Here is a 26406-nt window from a genome sequence, read left to right on the forward strand (position 1 = left end):
CCATTTCAGAAATGCCCTTGACTTCGCATATTGCAATGCTTATTGCTCATAGTCCAGTGTAATGACCAATTTGATAGATTTTACCCTTTTTGTGCTCCAAAATTCTGAGATGTATTTTTATCAAACAACTTATTATAATGCACTTATAAAAAGGGAAGATGCAAGATTTCTGTGTGCCTGAATTATTAAGAGGAAAGTCCTTTTAAATATTTACTGTATCATAAATTTCAATTTTACAGATTGAAACTAGTCGTCCAAAGAGGAAAAAGCGGTACCGCCAAAATGTAGAGCTGGAAGTGCGGGATATGAATCGCCAGATGCCTCATCCAATTCAACCCAACAGAGTATTAGATCTTCTTCCCGATGTGCAAATGATGCAGCGTGGGTTGTTCCGAGATGATGAACCGCCTGAAGTAGCGCCCTCTATAGTTGAATCCAAAGGGGATACATATGACAGTGTTAGGCTTGCAAGGTGATAATTTGATCATTTCAGGTTTATTGGTTTCAGATTAAGAATAATATAAAATAAGCAGAATAATATACTTCATTAATATATTCTTGTTCATTGATTGGTTAAAAGTGGATCACATGACCAAAAATAGTTCTACCATCACTGCTCCTATCCGTAAATGGTACCTCTAAGCCGTAAATAGTATTTTCAATGTCCCGGATGAGCCGTAAATAGTACCTCCAAGCCGTAAATAGTACTTTTGACCATGCCTTCCTCATGCGCGCATTCGATGCGACGGAACAGTTCACATACGCTTGAAACTGCCATAGCGTGATTTCGGCGCTGCTGTAATTGGTTAGCCCGATTTTAGCCTATTCGATTTTTTGAAGGGTAAAATATATATTGGTCGTGCTGTTCACTCAGGATAGAAGCTAGAGAGTCAAATAATTTTCTTTTAACCCATCAATGATCAAAGAACATATTAATGAAGTATATAAAACAAATATATAGCTGCCTTTATTCGAAGTTCTGGTTAAAACTATGGTCCCTCGTTGAGATCAATTAATACTATTTTCCTTGAGGGCTCGCCCTCAGGAAAATAGTACTATTGATCTCACCTCGGGCCCATAGTTTTAACCAGAACATCTCATGGCAGTATATATTTGTATAATGTCTCAAGTAGGGATTGGTTCACATGTTTTTGGTCATAAAGGAGTCATTGTTGAGGTTTGACAGCATAGAATTTGCAAGGTGAAGTCTCTCCATCTTTGGTCAAATGCAAGTAATCAGGACTTCAGAGAAATGCCACTTTGTAATTTTCTTTTGCTAAAGTGAGTGTAATGTGTCAATGTTAGATCTTAATACAATATAATACCTTTTAAGTATTTGCAATCTATTTTCTGGTGAAATATTCAATTGTCAAAAGTTTTTGATTAAAAGAGCATAATTATGTGTAAAACTTTTGAACTTTTTCAACTACACATTCGGTTTTGAAAAAGATGTGATTGCATCAATGGCGCTGTGCATATAATTTGTGGATGATATGTTGATTCTAAACTGCAGTCTGTGGCCCTCACAGACTTCGCATCAAAAAGTAGTGCTAGTTGATTCTATGGAAAAAATTAGTAAAAATTTAACTGATCTGAATGTCATTTTACAGAAAATTAGAGGAAGATGAACGTCCTAGGTTTAGAATTCACAGAAGTGACTCTCTACCAGAGCTACATGTTGAAACACTTCTAGAAGAAATGGGAATAGAGGGGACACCAGACAGACCACTGTCATCATTCCAAGTCCGAAGCATCACAGATAGGAAGCAGCCTGAAGTGCAAACAGCAAGAACGGTAAGTTAATTAAATTTGACACTATCTGATCCCCTCAGGGCAGTTATAATGAAATTTCGTCAAATAAAAAATAGTCGCCCCCACCACTTTTTTCAACCAAGATGTTTCAAAAATTCCGATATTTCCATGCTATCTTGTGTAGTAAGCTAACGAAGTTGCTCACATGGTCGATAATAGCAGCAATAAATGGCGAAAATCTGCATCGGAACAACGGAAGTGAACCAAAAGTCAGTGTCAAAAGTTCATAGTTCGTCATTTTAGCGTAACTTTTAAGCTTACCTAATGATTTTAACGGGAATTGTTGTGCTAAAAATGACCTCTAATAAATGCCCCCCTTGGGAAAATGTAACGCCCCCGGGGGCGTTTATTTGACGAAATACGGTACTTGTTCTGCCTAACCTTGATTTTCATTTTTACAGGCCACCAAGACACCAGGTAAAAGGGTTCACATAAAGGAGGATGGTAAGGCACCTGATAATAGAGATTACCTCAAAGAAGACCTGCAGAAGTTGTCAAGTTTTCGCTCTGGTAAAGCTGACATGGAAGAACCACTTGCTGAAGAGGAAGATTTGCCACCGTTACTTCAAGTAAGTCAGTTTTAAAGCTGCAAAACTCAGATGCTTGCTGTTTGTATCAGTAGCGTAGCCGGCAGGGGGGGGACAAAACTGCCCCTCTGGCAAAAAAAAATGAAGAGAAAATCTGGAGGGCAAAGGAAAGAAAAAGGGCAAGGAGCCCCTTTTCCACCAAAATTCAACCAGCTCATGGGCCTAAATAGTGTAAAATACAAAAATTTTGCGTGCACACATTGTCACAATAAAGCCCCTTTCATCCCACTGAATCATGGGCGAAAATAGTGCTTACTTTCGAGCGCTTCTGAAAACATGAAATTGTACCAAAGTCTGGCACTTTACCAACTGAGTTAATGGGGTTGAGACACACATTTGCAGGTTTACTTGTTTGTATATAACTATGTGTATCGGTGATTTGCTCAAAACCCTTTACACTTTTGTGGATGGGGCTCTTCATGTTTGCATGTTTTAAAATCGCTCGATAGTAAGCACATACAACAAAAATGTATGCTAACTATCGAGTTTTTATGGTATAAAATACCTATCGCAGCCATAATCAGCTCTCGATTTCGTTCATGTAAATCAGGACAATTAGAGTAAGTTCATTTCCAGGGGAATTGTAATTATTAAATAAGAACAGAATAATGATACTGCAAGGCCCTAAAGTCATACTGGTACTTTCTAGAGTCTAGTACTTAACCGATTGTGTCAAGCAGACTTCTCATCATCACATTTCTTTGTTACATGTGATTGCAGGCTGTAGGTGAAACCACCAGGGCTGATGCCAGAAGAGATGAACTCAAGAAACACCTGAAGGAAATGGAAGAGAAGAAAGCCTTGATAGAAGCAGAGGAAACGTAAGTTGTCGACTTTGAATTTTGAGTTAATTACATCAAGGCAGTGATTTACATTTATAGGATTAAATATTATGTTGTAAATTGCAATTATTTGTCAACAAAAATATAGGTGCTTATACAAGCTACGTCACCACAATTTGGAAAGAAAACAAATGGGGATGTTTTTTAACTCGTTCAAATGTTGATGCATAATTATGTAGGCAATGTTGAATTCTGTAAGTTACATTATTGTTTTAAACAGATCATGTGATGTATCTTGAGACACTTTGAAACCTAAAAGCAATCACACCTAAAGTTTTCTCTCCGATTTATAGCACTCCTTAACGTATAAGGAACAGTGGAGGAGTGTAATTTGTAACACGCCTGACAGCACTCATAAATATCATCAGGAGTGTGATTTGGAACACTTCTTGAATTTTAAAATTCAATTTGTGTGTTTGAATTAAATTTATGTTGAAACTTGTCTTATATTGAAAGCTTTCCATAGTTTTGCCATGATGTAGGTTCTTCCTGTATGTTAACTTATTCAAATGTGGTCTTATAGACGAATCCAACGAGCCACATTCCTACACCTCACTGGCGGCCATCCATCCATTTTACGCGACGCTGGTATCATAGGCGTGCAGCGTTTACCACTCCTGTGATGCAGCGCAAGTGCTGCACTCTCCGATGCGCTCGCTAAGCTAATTTGGCGTGGATGGCCCCCAGCTATGGTCGACTTAATCCTGACCATCACTTGGCTCGTCGGATTCGTCTATACTGTAAAACCAATATTTTGTGTGTGATGTGTTTAATAGTTGGAAGAAATTTCAGTTGTGTAGCAATTTTTTTTATCTTGAATCATGATTCATGATATGGTCGACGAAATCCTAATTTGTTTTATCTCTTGAATCTCAACAGAATACAAATAACAGAACCAACTCATCCACAACCAGCAACCATCACAAAGAGGTTACCCAACAAATCTGTAGTAAGGACTTCAGATATAAGAGTATCTGAGAGAGTCAGCATGTCTTCTGTCACATTGAAACTTAACCAGACAGTGTTCAATGAATTGACAGATGAAGTTGATGCACACACAATCAAACGAATGGACAGCAACTTGTTTCGTGGACAAGAGATCAATGAAGTGTATAATGAGATCCTAAAAACGTTGCCCACTGGTCATATGGATTTTGACGTGGTGAGTTTGAAGCATGAAACATTATTACAGGTACTATCACAATCACAGGAATGAGGACATGTGAATGTGGGTCCTGGACGTAGTGAATCATGTGATAAAATAGTCTCATCTTATTGACTAAATAGTAAATACACCAAGTGTTAGATTACCAGTGTTCAATTTTGGAAAGATTAATATAAAATGTCCGGCTAAAATTATATTACAACTCTTGCAAAATAAGGTACTTGGCAATACATTATTCTGTTTTCAATGAACAACATGCAAACATGGCGAACCTTGCTTTCTGTGTGGAACTACTATGTAAACTCCTCAACAAAAGTTTGGAAAGTATTTCAAGCATATAATCTCAAATTATTTCATATCGTGTTGCATATCAATGGACAGCTAATGACACCACATTTGAAACGATCACCTTTTTCACGGCTGAGATTTCAAATAGAATCACCCATTTAGGTAACTCCATTTGAAATTCACACTCACTGTGCGGGAGATTAAGGTATTATGGGGTGTTTGAATAGCAACTGGAATAGAGTCCAACCTATCTTATACAGACCTTTTTTATTCAGATATCTCATTTATCCAGCTGTGTGATATTCATAGGAAATTATGTTTTTAGTGCTTTAGCACCTTAATTGTATGCGTTAGGCATTTAAAAGGATTTATGTTGCACACAACAAATTACCATCTCCCAGTTTTATTACCCCATATGGAGTAATCTATTGTTGATCCAAATTTAGCACTTTGGGCATTCTTTTGAAGGATTCACTTATCCAGATTTTTTACTTATCCGTGCAATGCTTGGTCCCATCATGGGCTGATAAAAGAGGATATGGTGTTCCTGAAACACATTTAAATCATAGTAATATCAGCATTGGTAGATAGAAAAGGAAGTTAATATTCATTGAATACAGTTCTACTAAGGTTCCTAACCAAATGTATGACCATTTCTTGTTGCAGGATACTTTTGTAGAGCCTCCTGCTGCGGCATATGCACTGAAACAAATCAATCCTATGGCGTCGGCATTGCATGCTAAGAAAGGTACTGAGTTTGTATTGAACAAGTCATTGCGAAAAACAGATGATGCACCTTGGGGAGAGAGTAGAGAAGAATGGTGTAAAAGGTAATAAAGATGGCTTGAATGAAATCAGGCCATGTGCTCGCTTTTTGCTAACTACTGCGCAGTGGCTCACATAAATATTGTGAATGAATGGATTTCTGTTTGTGTACATGTTGCAATGCCATAGATAATGATGGATTTATTGTAAAGTATTATCATGATTATCAGACTGGTTTGAAATATTATTCGTAATCGTAAGGATTTTGTCAGGGTAAGACTATAAAAAGAACCTAAAATAAGTGACACATGCACACGCCATGATCAGAAGTGTTTACATCTGATATTTATTAGCTTTTAATTTGATGATTGACAAAATGCTTCCAATGTTGCACACTTCAGCAACAAAAAAAGAAGCGAATGCTAAATGCTGACACTGTTGGAATTTATAACAATAGGCCCTACAGCTTTATTTTTGTGAGAAATGACTGATTTAATTTAAAAGTTAAGCAATTCAGATAAACCTTGACGCGTAAGGCAACGGGAAATTTTAAAACTTTGAGATTTTATGTAAAGAAGGTGTGATGTTGCAATGCGTTTCACGATCATTATCTATTTTTCTATGTAACATTTGATTTATAAACGGAAAAATTGGTCCCAGATACATTAAAATTTCATCCTAAATTAGCTTAAATCCTCAGTGCTTGCAGGGGCGAAGGACCCCCGTATTTTTCGGTCACAGCAAAATCATGTTGGTTTTAGCATAAAAGAATGGGAAATAAACACATTTCTTTAAAACATATGCATTTGAAATGAATCTCCACAATAAACTAGTGTAGTATGCTGATGTCTTGGGAAGATTTTTGGTATTATCAGTCCCGTTTTTCGGTAAGCTTAATATGGATTTTTTTGTCTGGGGAAACTTCTGTTGTCACGTTAAACGCAGTTTAATGGCGGGAAAATCCGTTTAAACGCTTAAAGGAATAAACGGAAATCGACAGCCTTAGATCAGGGACCTTGTATGGAGGGACTGGAAACGGCTTCCACCCATTGTACCATGCGAGTTGCTGGTTTACAAATTATCCTCAGTTGAGCAAGCATGAATAATACGTTGATCAATAGACCCTGGTACGAATCCAAGCACAGTTACAACACAGCGTGTGGCTTGTCTTGTACATTGCGAAATGAGCCTACATGTTTGCCTATAATGACAGACTCTAGAAATGCCAACATAAATCTTCAAAGAACATCATCTTAAGAATTATTTCAGTATCAAAATCAGTAGGAATACCAAGCGTACGGTGTACACATTCCAGAAAAAATATAATTTTGTTTGTTGTAGCATTCTGTATCTCCACAAAATTATCACATTTTGTCTTCAAAATCCTATGTAAATGATTTTCCATGCTACACAGAAATTGTGTTCGACAAAGGATAGACATTTTACACAATTTTACATAACTTAAAAAGATATTGGAATATTTTGATGATTTTTTGATATTTAGTAGGGCAACATTCATGAGTAAATAATCTGTTTCCAGTCCCTTTATACACGGTCCCTGCTTAGATCAAGTAAGTGATCATCATCAGTTGGCTGTGAAGCAGTCAGTCACACTGCAGTGTTTAACATATAAATATGCTTGAATTTTCTCCACAGTCCTATATTCACAGCCACATTTGCCAAGAACCGTGGTGGCCAGATGTTGGCGAACGAATCACAATCGCTCACTTCTAATCTGGTTAATCTTAACTTTGGTATGAGTTCCGGCCTTATGGGGTTAGACACACCTCAGATGAGGCCGCCTGGAGGACTGATGGATGAAAGAAATGCTAGGTCGTATCAGTCATGGTTGAACTGGTGGAAGAGCACTGTTAGCTCGGAAGACTATACCAAGTATCTATTTACCCAGGTTAGTTTGTTTCACAAATGGGTTATTTTAATAACCATTAGGTTTCACTACCTGAAGAGAATTGATCAAAAATTGAATTCCCTCCTGATGTTGGTATCTGTCAATGAGTTGACCAGATCACCAGGCTGTCATTATAGCTAGAGGCAGTAAATGACAAGAATGGGTCAATGAGTTACATAAAAATGACCATGTATGGTATTGACTTCCAAGGAAGTGATGAGTTTTGCCTGAGACAATTTGTAGTTCAATGTTGATCCCTCACTCTAAGAGTTGATTTGGTTGAAAAAGGAGGTGAGACATGATCAGTTGTCTTCAGACAGTGAAACCTAATGCAATTCTATCGCTCTTTTAATTTGCGATGTGATCAAGCTAAATGAATAAATTGTTTGTCGCTAAAATTGATTTTGAGATATAGCGAATGATAGTGCTCAATTTTCTTCGTATTTTAATATTCTGAGCAACACTAAAATGGCTATATCTCTGGAACCGTGAGTCCATTGAGGATGGATTTTTCATCAAAATAAAACTCTGAAAATGGCACATGAAATGAATTTGAAACTCAATTTTGGATTTGCTCCGCAAGTGACTCAGTTTGCTTGATCGCATCAAATTTGTCTTCAAATTTACTTCTGATGGATTTCATTTCACATAAATTTAAATTTATTTCTATTTTAACATAAAACTGAGAGCAATGTAAACTTAATGCTACTGAATATTTATAATTCATATTTTCACATGGTCAACCTCTGGTAGTGTCAGCTGTTGTTGATTCTCTGATTCAATATCATAGGTTTATTTGCTGTTTGCTGGGATGTGGACATCATTGGTATCAATCAAGATGCAAAGATAGTGATATGTATAAATAATCATCAGTATGATCATAATTGCTTTTACTTTTTGAAATCTGCAGGAGTCTGACTATTTGAATGCAGTGTTCCACATGTACAATGCTGAGAACGAAGAAGGCGACGAGCGCAAAAAGGACAAAAATGCTCTGAGTGAATCCAAACTAGCAAAGCAAAGGTAAAAAGGAGTGTCCTTCCCATCACTTCCATGTGTGAAATCAAGAATGATTGTCTTATTTAATGTGATGTCTTCACATTTCTATTTTTATACATTTTATACAGGATGAATCGGTAAGCCTGGTTTGCCAACTTGACCATCTTTCAAAAATATGAGATAAGAAGAACACACTGATTTTCAAATATTTATACATCAATTCTGATATTAGTCTGCTCAACTTTTTTTTTGCAAAATTATATTGGAAAATAAAAACCACATTTTGTGTGCATTATTTAGCACTTAATGTGGATATGCATATTAGGCTCGTAGAAGTTTTTCCTGCCTATTTTCCCATTGTACCATATTCCTTTCATTTTGTGCTATTAACGCAAATATGACTCTTATATTTACGAGGGGCAGTCAGTATGTTTTAAGAGTTGACTCGTGACGTCATTTGTGGATTGTTTTCACGGCATTTCTCAATTATTACATAAACACTGTACCTTTGTCTTTCAAACAACACATGTAAAAATTATATCATACACATGATTACGTAACAGCATTAGCATAAAATCAATAGTCTAGGGACACTGCCAAAGCACGCAAAAAGGCGGGCCTTTTAAATTACAGAAAAAACACGTGTTTACAATGTCCGACAACAGCAAAAGTACAAGGTGCATATGGCTAGTTTTGGGCAGGAATAAACACTAGGTCCTCAGTTGGCATTTGGTAAAATATGAGACTTGCCATTAAACTTTGATAGAAATGGGAGGTCTGGAAACTTCAACAACTTTAGGGCTTGAATGGAAGCGAAATTATTCTGCAAAAATGGCGAATATGAAAAAGCAATTATTACAAATTACATCAATTATCTCCAAAATGAAACAGACTAAAATATAATGACTGGTCACGTGTGAGAGCTGGTACTCAGTGCGATGATAACTGGTGCAAATCAAACAACAATCTGCGCATGCGTAGGTGGGATGACCGATACAACATGCTGGAAATGCACGAAAATTGAAAAATTCCATGTAAATAGGGCCTAAAATATTACAAAATGCTATGAAAATTGTAATTTAAATATTCATATGAATTTTTATGGATGATCTCAACCTGAAATGAACAGAAAAGTTTTAAAAATAAATTTCTCATTCAAACGACGGCCTCTCTCTTTGTACCACTACGCTTTGTATAAATGTAACAATGGTAGAATAACAGTTATATTTTAATCACGGATTCAAATATTTTCTAGGGAGACTCCCGTTTAAATGTTTGGAGATTAGTCAACAGAACTGGCCAAAAAAATTAAATTTCCACGTTTGCTATTTTTGGCAATATCAAGATATTTAAAGAAAGAAAAGACTTGTTTTTGTCAAAAATAAGACATATTTGACCACGCATTTTAATAAACTAAAACCTTTACAGCCCAACAACATGGTTTAATGAACTGGTAGTTTGTGTTCTATTACTGTTCCAAAAGGCAGTATTCTCCATTCTTTAATTCCCGAGAAAATATAGAAAATACAACAATACCTCATTTCAGCCTCTTATTTCCCTTAACAAAAACGACTCAATCTCACCAGGTGATTCTAGACCATTGATTTTATGCTAATGCTGTTACGTAATCATATGGGTGATATAAGTTTTACATGTGTTGTTTGAAAGACAAAGGTACAGTGTTTATGTAATCATTGAGAAATGTCATGAAAACGATCCACAAATGACGTCACAAGTCAACTCTTAAAACATACTGACTGCCCCTCGTATATATTTTTTTTAAAGAAATATTTATGAATGCAATTCAACTCCTTATAGCAATCCTTGGAATTACCCTAATGTAAATTTGCCAAAAGTAAAAAGCTATATTACTTATATATTATACATCTATATTCTAATGCTTTCTAAGACACTATTTATTGTTTGTTTTCTACCTGTGGGGCAAAAAGTACCAAATCTTATTCCAGTTGGCATAATGGCAAACCAATGCTGTAGTATGTGTGCATGAGACTATATGGAGCTTGCCTTCAAACTCACCACTCCATGGAAAAAGAATTATTTGGTGGTATTATGATTATGATTATGATTTTTGTCCATTTGCTTACAAATAAAATATATATCAGCCGATCATATCTAATTATACATTACAATTTGTAATATGCATTTCATGTTTTGAGAGAGAACTTGTCTTTTTGGATTACTTTTTACTTTGAATGAACAAACAGTTAATATTTGAATTTATTAGTGCCAAATGTCTTTGATCTTGACAAGTTCCTCATTCACTATCTCAACAAATTGCTCTTACAAGTGGGTTCTGTTAACAATTATCAGAGGAGAAAATGACATTATGTGACATGATATGATTTGATTAGCCCACAGTAAAAAAATTGGGAAAATATAGGGATTAAAACATTGAAAAACATCAGAATGATAGCATTTTGAATAACAATACTTGACAATCAAGTATGCTACTTACTTTATGGGTTTCTTGACAGTATTACATATCTTACTTGATGGGCAACGATATCACAATGATAATTCAAATTCACAATTGCCACTCGGTGGATCAGATCATGTCATATATGTTTTCATAGCCTCCATGTTTATACACTTCCGAGTGAAAGCACTTGTTAAGTGAAAACACCATGTGTGTGAGAAGGGTTTATGCAACAATGACTGTATTTGTACATGATTTGGGGCTGCTGTAGTTGGTTGCCTGCAGTAAGTCTGTTTTATGTAAGTTGTGATTAAAATGTTTACTTTTGATATAAAATCTTGTTATTTTGTAAGTGAGGAGCAAAAAGTGACAGTTATGAAATCAGGTTAATAAGTTTGCAGCAGTTATATGTTGGGCATTTTGAAAAGTCTAAACATTATTTTTTTGACATCGGAACTGCATAGCCAATCAGAAAAGCTGTTTGAAAAATTTGCGAAGTGCATAAAATTGTATAATTGCACTTGTGTGCAGTTTCGTATACTGAGGTGCTGTGCATTTGTACCTTGCATGATTTACTTTTTTTTCTTGAAGGTGTATTAATATTGTTCAAATTCAATGAGATTTTGCAGAAATTCTTTGTCATAGCGTATGAAATAGGTTAATAAATGGAGATCCCTTATTGATTGAGAGAAAGTGGACACAATAAAAGCACTTGCACTGAATGTTGGTGCATCCAAATGCACTGCCCCCCTGCGGGGCTCATGCATTATGACGTATCAACATCTCAGCGTGTGTGCATTAGTCTAATTTCTCTCTCAACAAGTGATACGCATTTATTAACCTACAAACAATACCCTTGAAACAACTGATCCAATGTTAACCTCAAATTAATTTCAAAATGTTGGTTTACGATATCCTTCTGGTTATAGGGAGAAAGAGCAACAACTGGGAGAATTACGTGCACAGAAGTCAGAATTTACCGCTGGTATGTGGAATGTTAACTCTGTGTTGCTTGGTGGATTGGGGAGAGATCCAGATTTGCCAGGTGAGTCAGTAGACTGCTGCCCTCATGCGGCAACTGTCTGGGGTGACGACTAAGAAAACTATATGGAAAAAAAGTGACTTTGTTTGCAACAGGATTCTTGTGGCATACAGACAGTGCAGTTGTGTCCAAATTGACCTGTTGACCAAGTTTGTTGTTTTTAAAACTTAGAGTGTGATCTTGTCCCGCTAGTCAGTCGCACTATTGGCACACAACCAAAGTATTCAGAGAATATTTTCATGAGTCTGATATGATATGAACTGTAAGTTATTCACTATGAAGCATAACACAAGTACATGCGCAGTGTAGACAACAGATGGAGTTAGTCTAGTGAGTCAGTGGGTTTGAGTGCTAGATGTGGTAAGTATAGCACATGATACTTAAAAAAAGTAGACTATAACATTTGATTTCTTATTAAGTTTTCTGTTCAAAACTATTAATCTTTCTGGTTAATGTACCAGTTCCTGGGAAAAAACCTTGACATATGATATATATATTCAAAGGTAAAAGTTTTCCAAGACTAGGTTTACAAATTTGTTACAAATTAGACTTTTTGGCAAGGTCCTTCAGCAGACTGCCTATTTGACACTGTTTACAACGTACAGCATAAACACAGAAGTGGAGATGATTAGCTAATTGAGTCACATCATCATCACATCGGCACCTCATTTGCCAAACAAGCTGTATAGCATTGTGTGACCCATGTGTAACAATGATAATCAGGAAGAGCAGTCGGACACTGCTGAATAACCTAGCCAAACACTATAGCATTGTTTACTGCAGTGTGTATTTGCATTGAAATCTGTATCAAAAAAAGTACCTGCATTCAATAAAACTGGAATATTCATTTGGAAGCATTTGTCCATGCACTTTATATTCAGGGACAATAGTATAGAGGATAAGATTTCTCCATGCAGACATGGTGTGTGCATGTGTAACGTCAGTTTGTGTCAACTGCTGTTACCAATCAGTACTCATGAATCACATCAAATTAAATTGGCATCACATGTTCATATCCTGTATCCATGTATGAAAATTTAATCATGTCTATTACTTAAATATCAGAGCATGTGGAGCCCACATTCAATAACTTTCCAATTTTTAATTTGGAGGATGTAAAATTGTCTGTATTAAAGTGTTTTACCATTTTCACCTAAACTCTTCATAATTGAGTAAAACATGAACAGAAGCTTCCACATATACATGTACAGTGATTAGTATGTTATTTATACCCTTACAACCATATTTTATGATTTGGCATTTTCATAGTATCGGAGTCAGATGAAGAGGAAGACATGTCGCTAAGAGAATCTCCATCATATTTGAGGAGGACACGTAGTGCAATGAAAAGTTCTGCATCCAGAGCATCCGACAAGGCCAGTCCAACACGTACCAGTAGAAATCAGCTTCTCCCACCTGGACCTGGGTCTGCTGCAAAGAGAGCTCCAGGATCTGCTGGGAAGAGGAGCCCAAGTAGAGCGGAGAGTAGGGCATCATCTGCAGTAAGATCTTTTTGTTATGTGGATTTTAGGGATATTTGAAGTAAATTTTTAAAGAAAAATCCAAGAATTTTTCATAAAATGAATAGACACTTGATACAAGCGCTTTTGTTTGGCCAGTGTAGCAACTTGTGACCTAGTTATTGGTTAAGGAGTGAAAACATGCATTTTTAGGCCTACTTGTGAAGTCCAAGAGGTCATAGGTCAAAAACCATAGGAAAATGTTGTGATTGACTTTTTTGATCCAAACATCCATCTTAGTAAACTGATACACTTTCCAAGATGCATATTGTGCAAAGTTTGAATGTTTCAAAAAAGTTCCCATGTAAAAATTACTTTTTTTTGTTGTTGATAAAAACAAGATCACCAAAAAAAATAGCATTTTTAGCCTTAAATTGAATATATTGAATTAAGCGATGATTTTGTTTACATATTTCAAATATCCTTGTGACATGTGTTCTGCACACCAAATATGAAGTTTCTACTCCATTTAAACTGTGTAGACTCTCAAAAATAGGTGTGTCTGGTTGACAACATTTAAATTAAATCTTAATTTCTACTCCATTTAATTTTCAAGAATAACTAGTTTAAATGTGCCATTTTTAGGTAAAAAATAACAAAAATCCATATATAGTGTGACCGTTACATTTACAATACATCTTTTTCATGTAATATTTTGGAAATTGCCTAAAATGACTTAATATTCTAGATATGCCTACTGGTTATAAAATTATTTCTTATTTAATATGCATTGTATACTTTGAATTTTGCATTGGTAAATCTTGTATTTTCTCTACTTACAAGGCTTGTTTGTCTTTGTTGGGTTTTTTTCCTAATGTATTAAATTTTGTTTTGCTTATTGTAAAATTGAAACATTATGTATAGGGTGCCACGTCATCACGCTGTGCGCTTGGTGGCATCCTCATCCTCTGTTTCTCATACTTTTGTCATATAATTTAAAATGTTCCACACTGTTTTATACAAGAAAATATTATTCTGTATTATGTTAACATGTATTTTGAATGGATGAAATAAACTGAACTGAACTGAACTGAATGGAATAGAACGTGCAGGTTACAGATTTGGCAACATGGCAGAAAAGATGCTACAGACTCTTTTGAACATTTTGATATATGATTTGTCCATTTGAAACATCTGTCCTACGAAACCATTATATAGAGCCCTTTTGGCTGCATGGCCCCTATACTGTATTTACCCTAAGCGGTCTAGGGGCAAAATTAATTATATAGAGGGTGTCTGAAGGAAATGCACACAAAATGATACATTACAAGAAAGTAAATAATAACCATATAACCATAACACTTTGCAAAACAAGTAATGACTATTATTATAGTCTGTCACCCCAACCCTTTACAATGGGTGTAGGTGATGAGCCACCAGCCAGTACAGAGGGAAACAAGTTTGCCCTATTTTTCATCTTACTATTTTAGATTTTTGGACTCAGTTTCTGTCTAGTCATTGTTTCAAATCCAAGAAACTCTGGAAACATGTTGTTGATGACAGTTACCTTATACAAAAGTTTTATGATAGTTCTGACTATTTTATCTTATGTTTACACTATTTACATTCAAACAAATCATGCCAATCCATCACTTATTCAACACAAGCATGATGATGTCGTTTTTTCTTTATGGTGGATTGATGTATTCTTTTTTCTTTACAGAAATCTCGTTTAGGTACTGCAGAGCCTAGTCCTCAAGATAGACTAGAGAAAGTTTGGTATGCATTACAAATGCCAGATGGCCTCAAACTGGACATGGCAATCAAATATAGCTCAGATGAATACATGAATAGGCTTGAAGAGGTAGGTAGTTATGGTGTGTAAGCGGTAGCCAGTAGAGGGCAGTGAAAACATCCCACAAGAAAAAATATATTTAAAAAATAAAAACAGCAAGAATACCACTCAAACACCTGAACTTCAGAACCCAAGTTATGGTAATAATAATAACAATTTGTACCAAATGGATTAATATTTCTTAATATTTATGTTGAGGGTATGTCCCCAATGTACACCCACTTGTATTGCTGCATTGTTTTACCTTAAACTCAGTCTTCCCCAAATGTTGTTTGTGCCTGTTGTGATGTGAGTGCACAAAAGTATGTATGCATAAAGCAATTTAGACCTGGTCTAACCATGGAGGTTAGAATTAGGGTGGGTCCTTTTTCTTTTTTCTTTTCCTCCTTTATTCCTACTAGCAAAGTCCAAAAGTTTAATTGCAGCCATCTAAATTAATGCTACATGTATATGCCCTTAACCAGATCAGCAATAATATACAATAAGCTAAGTAAATTCCAAAAGGTTCTCTGTAGGACTAATCTCCATAGCTAGACCAGAACTATGTGAGGGTTATTTTGATGTTGCAGTTTTGACAAAAAAACAAAGTTGATGTTATGGAAAAATTCTATGACGGGTATATCCCCCCCCTAGCAAACCCTGGCTATGGGCCTGTATATACACTTGAAAATAAAAACAGGTAGAAATCTAGAAACTTGTGGAAAGAGAAGTGACCCCGTTTCCCCAAAGGACAATGACACTTTTGAACCACCACCTTTTTTACTCAAAGCTATAAATAATTTGCATATGTATGAAAATGGATGAAAGACACAAAGATGAAAATAATATTGTTGATGTTTTCATGCTCACCAGATTCCTAATGATTTCATGAACTATGAATTGCAAAACAAAAGAATAAACAAAATATTAAACAATGAATAATGTCAGAAATGCACAATGTGGGATTTGTCAGATATTGGCTCAGATATCTAAATATTTATAGATGCAGTAGTTGTGAAAACTCACAAATGTCATTATTTGAGGTGAGAAAAACATGTGTCCTACTTGAGAACGGTTTTAAAAGTATTCCGATGCAAACTTCATCTCAATACACTTGCCATTCACATCTTCATCCATTATCCATACATAAAAAATCATGTGTAATACTAGTATTATGATTCTGCAAATTCCTTGTATGATTGCAAGATTTGTAGGTGTATGTGTTGTGAATTTTGGTCATTATGAATTGTTCCCTTTTCTTTCTTCTTTATGTATTTATTTCTTTACTAATTTGTTTACTTGTTTGTTTATTTTTTTAATCTTACTAATTAATTGATTGTATTTCCACAATAACTAAGAAGAGTAAAAACTATCACATTTGAAACTGTCCAAATAACGTGTAAATACAATCCACATTCTCAAGTACCACCCCTTGTGCAATAACATATGACATTTTGTATCAATCAATGACTAGTATGTTCTAGCTGCCCTTCAACTTCAAGATTATAATGGCATTGATTTGAATGGCTGACATATATAGCAATGAAAACAGCATTTAAGTATGTGACATTATCAAATGGTCAGTGGGGAGAAGTCCCAATGTGCAATTGTGAATTCAAGAAATGTCACACATAAAACCTGTCAACATGTAAGAACAAGATATCAATCAAATATCATGCATTGGGCTATTCCAGTTGAAATCCATACACTCCAGGAAGATGTGACCTTAATCTTCCACACAGGGAGTGTGAATTTCAAATGGGATAACCTGAATGGGTGACTCCATTTGAAATCTACAACCCCTGTGTGGGAGATTAAGGTCATGTCTTCCACATGGGTGTATGGATTTCAACTGGAATAGCCATTGGGCTACCAGCCCCAGTAGCTGTCACTCACCTCACATTTTAGATCAGTATTAATTGCTACAAGAAGTTGAAATATTGTAACTTTTCTCATAAGAATGCTTGATGTGCTACCTACTTCTTGATACGCTGCCTACATTTCACCTTTTTCCCCAGTTGATAAAGTCTTTCCTGTGTAAACTTGTTCCACTTTCAATATTTTGCTGTTATGACATATAAATTTTCTTAGTATTTGTCTAGAGATGTACAAGTGGAATATTTCTTTGTTAACAATGAATAGATTGTCCTCATAAGTAGACAACATTAGCTTGATATTTGCTTCTGTGCATGGCTATATCTGATCCAACCAGTGTAATTGTCAATTTTGAAAACAGAAAATATTCAAATTTATGTTTCAAATCTGTAAAAAGCCCATGAGTCTAGCATATCAAGTTCAAGCAAATTTCTATGATATGTTCCACTTTCATTTGGAATAATTTGTACAGGTATTATTATCAGTCGAGGTGCTCACTGACTCCATACAGTTCAGTTAGGAAGAGATCTATAATACTTATTTCTGTTGCCTATTTCGAACAATGGTAGAGGTCCCATGAGCTTAACCTTTCCCAGAACTCAAATTATAAGGAATATCAATTATAAAAATTATTAAAAATGAAAACCTTTTGTCTTTAATAAAGATTGTGTCCTAGGAATGAAAACTCAGGCCATCAACTTAATATGTATATTAAGAATACATCAGATGATGTCCAAAATGGCTATAATGAAGAAAGTAGTCCAAATCAACATTCCTTGAGCAAATATGAAAACCTAATAACAAAATTCAGCTTTCATTAGTTTATACTGAAAACCTATGGCTTAACTACTGCCCATCATGTCATATAAGGGTTGTTATTAAAGTAGACCTCTTATACTGGTTAAGGCAGTGAAAGCCAACCAACCAAACAAGTCAAGTGATACTGACCTGATTTTATCCTATCAGGTCTGATACTCTGTCCAAATATCTCCTTCCTATAGCATCCCATATTGGTCAGTCATTTCAATCAGTACATTTACTCTACCAAGAAATGAAAACAATTCTGGTTTATTCCCCAGGGTTTAGAGTCTTTCAATTTACTTCGTACCAGCCATCTATAAAATGTATTTTTGTATTTACTCAAATGTCAGTGACCAGGGAAAACTTGAATATTTTGCAATAGGTTAAGAGATGTTCAAGTGGAAAGTTCTTTCAGATAATGTTGTATGGACGTTAGTGGTTTTCCTCAAGTATGAATTGGGATGTTTATTTTGGCCTCGGATGTGTACAATATTAAGAATAAAGTTAAAAACCAAGCTGTTAAAAACTGCTCATCCACAGCAAAATGTGTGCAATAAAATCAAACTTAAGTTAATGCTTTCAATCCTAGCAGAATCTGTTCAAAGGCAAAAGAGAAATTATTATGCTTTTAAACATTTGAAACTGTAAATTTACTGTATTCTTGTTTCAAACTTTTCAATATTGAGTAAAAATGAAAACCTTTTGTCTTTGATAAAGATTCTGCTAGCTATGAAAATTCAGGCCATCAACTTCATATGAATATTAAGAATACATTAGATGATGTCCAAAATGGCTGTAATGAAGAAAGTACATGTAGTCCAAATCAACATTCCTTGAGCAAATATGAAAACCTAATAACAAAATTCAGCTTTCATTAGCTTATACTGAAAACCTATGGCTTAACTACTGCCCATCATGTCATATAAGGGTTGTTATTAAAGTAGACCTCTTATCCTGGTTAAGGCAGTGAAAGCCAACCAACCAAACAAGTCAAGTGATACTGACCTGATTTTATCCTATCAGGTCTGATACTCTGTCCAAATATCTCCTTCCTATAGCATCCCATATTGGTCTGTCATTTCAATCACTACATTTACTCTACCAAGAAATGAAAACAATTCTGGTTTATTCCCCAGGGTTTAGAGTCTTTCAATTTACTTCAGCATTCAGCCATCTATAAAATGTATTTTTGTTTGTACTCAAATGTCAGTGACAAGGGAAACTTGAATATTTTGCAATAGGTTAAGAGATGTTCAAGTGGAAAGTTCTTTCAGATAATGTTGTATGGACGTTAGTGGTTTTCCTCAAGTATGAATTGGGATGTTTATTTTGGCCTCGGATGTGTACAATATTAAGAATAAAGTTAAAAACCAAGCTGTTAAAAACTGCTCATCCACAGCAAAATGTGTGCAATAAAATCAAACTTAAGTTAATGCTTTCAATCCTAGCAGAATCTGTTCAAAGGCAAAAGAGAAATTATTATGCTTTTAAACATTTGAAACTGTAAATTTACTGTATTCTTGTTTCAAACTTTTCAATATTGAGTAAAAATGAAAACCTTTTGTCTTTGATAAAGATTCTGCTAGCTATGAAAATTCAGGCCATCAACTTCATATGAATATTAAGAATACATTAGATGATGTCCAAAATGGCTGTAATGAAGAAAGTACATGTAGTCCAAATCAACATTCCTTGAGCAAATATGAAAACCTAATAACAAAATTCAGCTTTCATTAGCTTATACTGAAAACCTATGGCTTAACTACTGCCCATCATGTCATATAAGGGTTGTTATTAAAGTAGACCTCTTATCCTGGTTAAGGCAGTGAAAGCCAACCAACCAAACAAGTCAAGTGATACTGACCTGATTTTATCCTATCAGGTCTGATACTCTGTCCAAATATCTCCTTCCTATAGCATCCCATATTGGTCTGTCATTTCAATCACTACATTTACTCTACCAAGAAATGAAAACAATTCTGGTTTATTCCCCAGGGTTTAGAGTCTTTCAATTTACTTCGTACCAGCCATCTATAAAATGTATTTTTGTTTGTACTCAAATGTCAGTGACCAGGGAAAACTTGAATATTTTGCAATAGGTTAAGAGATGTTCAAGTGGAAAGTTCTTTCAGATAATGTTGTATGGACGTTAGTGGTTTTCCTCAAGTATGAATTGGGATGTTTATTTTGGCCTCGGATGTGTACAATATTAAGAATAAAGTTAAAAACCAAGCTGTTAAAAACTGCTCATCCACAGCAAAATGTGTGCAATAAAATCAAACTTAAGTTAATGCTTTCAATCCTAGCAGAATCTGTTCAAAGGCAAAAGAGAAATTATTTTGCTTTTAAACATTTGAAACTGTAAATTTACTGTATTCTTGTTTCAAACTTTTCAATATTGAGTAAAAATGAAAACCTTTTGTCTTTGATAAAGATTCTGCTAGCTATGAAAATTCAGGCCATCAACTTCATATGAATATTAAGAATACATTAGATGATGTCCAAAATGGCTGTAATGAAGAAAGTACATGTAGTCCAAATCAACATTCCTTGAGCAAATATGAAAACCTAATAACAAAATTCAGCTTTCATTAGCTTATACTGAAAACCTATGGCTTAACTACTGCCCATCATGTCATATAAGGGTTGTTATTAAAGTAGACCTCTTATCCTGGTTAAGGCAGTGAAAGCCAACCAACCAAACAAGTCAAGTGATACTGACCTGATTTTATCCTATCAGGTCTGATACTCTGTCCAAATATCTCCTTCCTATAGCATCCCATATTGGTCTGTCATTTCAATCACTACATTTACTCTACCAAGAAATGAAAACAATTCTGGTTTATTCCCCAGGGTTTAGAGTCTTTCAATTTACTTCTTACCAGCCATCTATAAAATGTATTTTTGTTTGTACTCAAATGTCAGTGACCAGGGAAAACTTGAATATTTTGCAATAGGTTAAGAGATGTTCAAGTGGAAAGTTCTTTCAGATAATGTTGTATGGACGTTAGTGGTTCTCCTCAGGTATGAATTGGGATGTTTATTTTGGCTTGAGATGTGACCATTACATGATAATCGAGGGAAATGTTCGTGCAAATAATGTAATGTGTCTACATATGACATTTACGCTAAAAGAATTACCTGACTGATAGTATTGGCATGCCTTTTCTGACATTGAATTATACTGAGAGAATTTAGGTGTGTTCCTCATGATGAAGGGATGAGTTGTTTCACCATTTGCCAACCTTTTTTTGTGTGTATGTTTGTGATCTCTATTCAGTGCATTGTGCTACATGCCTAAATCATTGTAACACCAATACTTGAAGAAGCCAACTTAATTTATATAGCTTTTGCCAAACAAATAATTAAGGATTTCCGTCCATTATACATATTGAGCTGTATAACTACTTTCCTATGACCAAATATAGTTAAGTACAAATGTATCAAACTTTGCTTATCTGGCAACATGTGACCTAGATCTATTGCCTAATTCCTTGCTGGTTCAAAAGTTCAGGCAATTCTGGAGTTTAGACTACTACATATTTCTAAAACTGCCATTTTATTTTTATGAAAAGAAAAAATAGGGCTGACATCTAATATATGCGTAATAGCCTTTCACTAAGTAAATTTGCAGTCTTAAGCTCATATTCCATGTCTCAATGATATTTCTATGGACCATCACATCATTAGAAGCAGACATTGTAAACAAGTCCCTGCCCTTTCAGATAATAAGTGGCCTTATAAAGAGCATTAAATATGAATGTCGGGGATAATGTGTTTTTCTACCTATAAATATAATCAGCTTGATTGATGTTTATCGGCCCATTCATTTGTATTTTTATATAGTCTATAGGTGCCTGGGAAGAAGCCTCTGACGTGATTCTTCATAGGGAGTCAATTCTAGCGAGATTAGAGGAGTTTGAGAGATTTGCGTCGGACCCAGACAGATTCTTCAGAAAAGGTGAGGGAGTTAGCCACAAAGGAGATTTTCTGGTATTAATTAAGTACAGTTATTTCATGACTCAGAGAACTTAATTGCTATGCATTGAGCCAAAGTAAATGTTGCATACAAATTCTAACTTAATGTCTTGGTTCAATGCCACGAGATTCAACTCGAGAGATGCCAAAAAGTTTGGGTGCAAGTGAAGCCTAATTTTATAAATAATTACTGATTATTGAAGATGGAATGTGACCTACATGCAAAATTGTGTGTGTATAGGGTTGTTGGTGTTAGGGTGGGGTGATGGTGTGCCAAGGTGTAGGGGTGTGTTTATTGTATGTGTCTGTTCATACGTGTGTTAGTAAAGTTTGTAAAGAGTGAAGTCATCAGTGTGGTGCAATTTGCAGCTTACGGGTTTCTCGGATGTCGATTTGTACCTAAATTTCTTCCCACAATAACATATACGTATTGCATAACAATGGAGATCTCTGAACTGTATCTATTGTTATGCAATATGCCTGTTACCTTGTGGGAAGGAATTTAGGTACAAATCAACATCCGGTAGAAAAACCATAAAGGTGCATATTGAACCACACTGAGAACTTCACTCTCTTCAAACTCTACTAACACACATATGAACATGAACAGACACATACAATAAACACACACCTACACCTTAGCATACCATCACCCCACCCCAACACCTTGGTTTTAGCATGTGAACCTTTGACCAAGAAAGCATTCCCAGTGGATAGAAGTACTATCTAAACAATCACATGACTCAAGGCCAGCGAATTGATACGTGCCACTGCCTAAGTGTTACAGATCTTGCCAGTTATTTATATCTATCATACTGTATAACACCCAGGAGGAAGCATGCATACTGAGATTACAATGACATTTAAGTTAAAAGCGTCTGATACATACTTCTTATCAAAAGCCACAATAAGCAGCTTCAGATTTACCGGTACAGCTAGGAATTGATTTGGGTAATGTGTTATAGAAATTAATGGGTCAGTCCATGTCAAAACAGACTGAGTGTACACCCACCCTCTTGGATTATGCTCTCCTTTGGCTCAGGGGTACCTTTCATGGACCCCTAGGTGAGGTCACAAGAAAAAATTCAAATTCAATTTCGTTTCCGAATGGCGGGCCATCTAAGTTTGGCGACCTTGACCAAAATTGGGAATTTAAGGTGTCCAAATGACAAAGCGCTCTCTTTGAGAGGCATTTTCTTCTTAATTAAATCAGTTGTGACCCTCTTTTTGAATGTGGTCACTCACTGGCTGTGTCTGAAATGCCTAATGCCAAAAAGATTGATTTCGAATTTCGTTGGGATTTCAGAGGGGTCAAAATCAGCACTTCATACTGTTCAATCAAATTATCTTTGATTTTGAAGGACCCATGATAATGCCACAGTGCACTTATAGGTCCTAATTATGTTCAGAATGGATTAACCATGTGCCAATGTCTATGAGCAATTCAAAAAAGAGAAATTTCTAGACCCCTACAGAATTTTAGGCCCCCTAAAGTGGTTCAGCCACAAATGGCGCTTAAAATCGGCAAATTTTGACACCTAATAACTTTAGGTGTACACCAGATATGAATTTCTAGTCTTTTGCATCTGAAAGAATGTAGTCTAATGTTACTAGGAACATAAGATTTGTTTTGTATTTTTGTGTTTTGATACTTTCAAAAGGTCGTTGACCTATGAACATTTTTTCGTCATAGCGCCTCCTGAAAGGTCTGACACATAACAAACTATACATTTTGGAATCCTCATGACCATACGAGTAATTTGATATATTACTTGACATAATTGGGAGCATTCTGAAAATTTGACCCCCATAACCTGTACTTTGCATGTGCATCGTTGCCAGGAAGTGCATTTTTGACCCCTTAAAAATCCATACAGAGGATTAGAAAGTAGTTTTTCTTATTACTTGACTCAAGAGCAACTTGAAATATCAGGATAAATAATACAAATGGCTATAAAGTGATCAAAAATATAAAAAATATCATACTAAAATTGGCATTTTGTACCGTATCCTGTATGCATGGTATGTTAGGCAAAAATGACTATTTTTGAAAGCGTCAACTTAATACTAAAACACAACAAATACAAAACAAATCTTATGTTCCTAGTAACATTAAACTACATTCTTTCAGATGCAAAAGACTAGAAATTCATATCTGGTGTACACCTAAAGTTATTAGGGGTCAAAATTTGCCGACTTTAAGTGCCATTTGTGGCTGAACCACTTTAGGGGGGCCTAAAATTCTGTAGGGGTCTAGAAATTTCTATTTTTTTTAATTGCTCATAGACATTGGCATATGGTTAATCCATTCTGAACATAATTAGGACCTATAAGTGCACTGTGACATTATCATGGGTCCTTCAAAATCAAGATAATTTGATTGAACAGTACGGTGCTGATTTTGACCCCTCTGAAATCCCAAACGAAATTCAAATCTATCTTTTTTGGCATTAGGTATTTCAGACACAGCCAGTGAGTGACCACATTCAAAAAGAGGATCACAACTGATTCAATTAAGAAGAAAGTGCCCCTCAAAGAGAGCACTTTGTCATTTGGACCCTTAAATTCACAATTTTGGTCGAGGTCGCCAAACTTTGATTGCCCGCCATTCAAAACGAAATGGAATTTGAATTTTTTTCTTGTGACCTCACCTAGGGATCCATGAAAGGTACCCCTGAGCCAAAGGAGAGCAAAATCCAAGAGGGTGGGTGTACACTCAATCTGTTTCGACATGGACTGACCCTAATATAAAATCCATGCTCCCTTCAGATTTGTGTAACTGTTCAGTGAACATTGTAGGACTTTAATATATTCACATGCATGTGATGATACTTGGTACCACAGAGTCAAAAACTTGGATAAAGTTTTGAAAGAGTGTCTTTGCTTGTCCTCCACTACATGGCCATCCCTAATTTCAAAAATCAGGAAAATGTGGTTTACTGTACAAAAGAATGCACCCGTCCAGATTGCTGGCATCCTAAATAATAACACAAAACATCTCTAAACAGTCCATTCAAATTCCTAAAATGTATAAATGAAGAGCTTTGCTGCAAAACCCCTTACATCCACTTGAGTAATTTTGAGAAAACATAAAAAAATCATCAAAAAAAGTACTGATATAACAGGGGTTTGCAACAAAAGCAATTTTGGGTGGGATGCTTTGGTAGGACGAGCATCCCACCAAAAACTGGTTTTGTTGCAAACCCCCTTATATCAGTGATTTTTTTTTTTTGATGATTTTTTGATGTGTTCTCAAAATTGCTCAAGTGGATGTAAGGGGTTTTGCAACAAAGCTCTTTCAAATACATATCACAGTCATTAATATCTAGATGCAGACCTATTTACACTTTTTTTTATAAATACAAATCCTACCTGCAGACAAGCAAACATTTATTTTTGCCTCAGGAAAACATCACTATTTTTAAAAAACAGTTTTTTAAGGAGATTAATGGGTCATTAGTGATATGGTCCTCAACAGATAAAAATAACTATAACTTGCATATAGTATTTCATTAGTGACCCAGATTTGTCACTTAACTCTCTTCATGCGGGTGTCGACTGCAGACGACAAGTTTAAAAAAAAATGTAAACTTCAAAAATTTCAGAAATGTAAATTTTCATGACCATATTTGGAATCAGTATGAAAAATGGATTAAAATGAGTACAAACACACCTAGTATTGATCCAGTAGTTCTTAAGATAGCTCTTGATATTTTGAGAAAATATTTCAAAACTTGAACTTTTTCCATTGAAGCGCATGGCTAGCATGCAGAGCATTAATATGGGAATGATTAAACTAACAAATGAGCACTTCTAAACAGGACCTTTGTATGAAAATAGGTTAACTGCCTGGATTCCCTTTGGTGAGTTATCCAATCATGTTAGCAGTTACATGAGAACACACACCTACTTACGTCATACTAATATTACATAATAGAGGAGCAGTGACAAGTCACTGCACCTCTATTACTTGTTCCTGCTTTGTGCACTTTGTTATTTTGGTTATATTTTGGATCGTATTCCTTGCTACTCTGGATTTCAGAAAATAAAAAAAATAATAAAAAAAATAAAAAATTAAAAAATATTATCTTGTTTTGCCAAATGAAACAGAGCTAAATCCTAGTCCTTTAGTTCTAACTGTCAATAAAAGTCCAATTTTAATATGTTTGCAATTTTAGGGAAAATGGGCCAAAACTGTAGGCAAAAAACAAATCTAAGCATTCAAAATGTTAAGTATAGTGTAAGAGTTACATGTAGTTTTAATATTTTATGTTATTTTAATAAAGATTGGTCATGTAAAAGATTAGAAAATGTGTTTTCCAAAAATTAGAATGCATAACCTGAAATTAGTTTTTGTAGGTCTTTGGGGCTTCTTTATCACAGCATATGGAAAACACCCTAACATGCATATTTTAGCCCATCCAAAATTTAACCAAATATTAAAATTTGACTTCAATGCCAGTTAGGACTAAAGATTAGGATTTAGCTATGTTTCATTTGACAAAATAGGATAATATTTTTTAATCCCAAAAAATTAGTGCTATATTTTTCATTTTCTGGGATAGGGAGTAGTTTCATCTGTCTTACTCCACTGCTCACAGGTGTGGGGGGG

The 26406-nt window shown here is 35.2% G+C and overlaps 1 protein-coding gene across 2 annotated transcripts in view; it reads left to right on the top strand.

The window, feature by feature from the left end:
• The window catches only part of LOC140159004 (coiled-coil domain-containing protein 87-like), a 100087-nt gene that overhangs the window by 18848 nt on the left and 54833 nt on the right, over positions 1 to 26406 (top strand). For both annotated transcript variants that reach the window (XR_011859842.1, XM_072182313.1), the window contains exons 10-21: positions 240 to 472; positions 1611 to 1794; positions 2214 to 2381; positions 3120 to 3220; positions 4121 to 4403; positions 5361 to 5524; positions 7116 to 7368; positions 8279 to 8391; positions 11734 to 11849; positions 13116 to 13348; positions 15030 to 15170; positions 21663 to 21777. Coding sequence is in view for 1 of the 2 variants with exons in the window: in XM_072182313.1 (XP_072038414.1) it covers positions 240 to 472; positions 1611 to 1794; positions 2214 to 2381; positions 3120 to 3220; positions 4121 to 4403; positions 5361 to 5524; positions 7116 to 7368; positions 8279 to 8391; positions 11734 to 11849; positions 13116 to 13348; positions 15030 to 15170; positions 21663 to 21777 (2104 nt within the window). In the remaining variant the exon portion in view is untranslated. The remainder of the gene's footprint in view (positions 1 to 239; positions 473 to 1610; positions 1795 to 2213; positions 2382 to 3119; positions 3221 to 4120; positions 4404 to 5360; positions 5525 to 7115; positions 7369 to 8278; positions 8392 to 11733; positions 11850 to 13115; positions 13349 to 15029; positions 15171 to 21662; positions 21778 to 26406) is intronic.

Source organism: Amphiura filiformis, chromosome 8 (genome assembly GCF_039555335.1).
Source record: "Amphiura filiformis chromosome 8, Afil_fr2py, whole genome shotgun sequence".
In the NCBI taxonomy this organism is placed as follows: Eukaryota; Metazoa; Echinodermata; class Ophiuroidea; order Amphilepidida; family Amphiuridae; genus Amphiura; species Amphiura filiformis.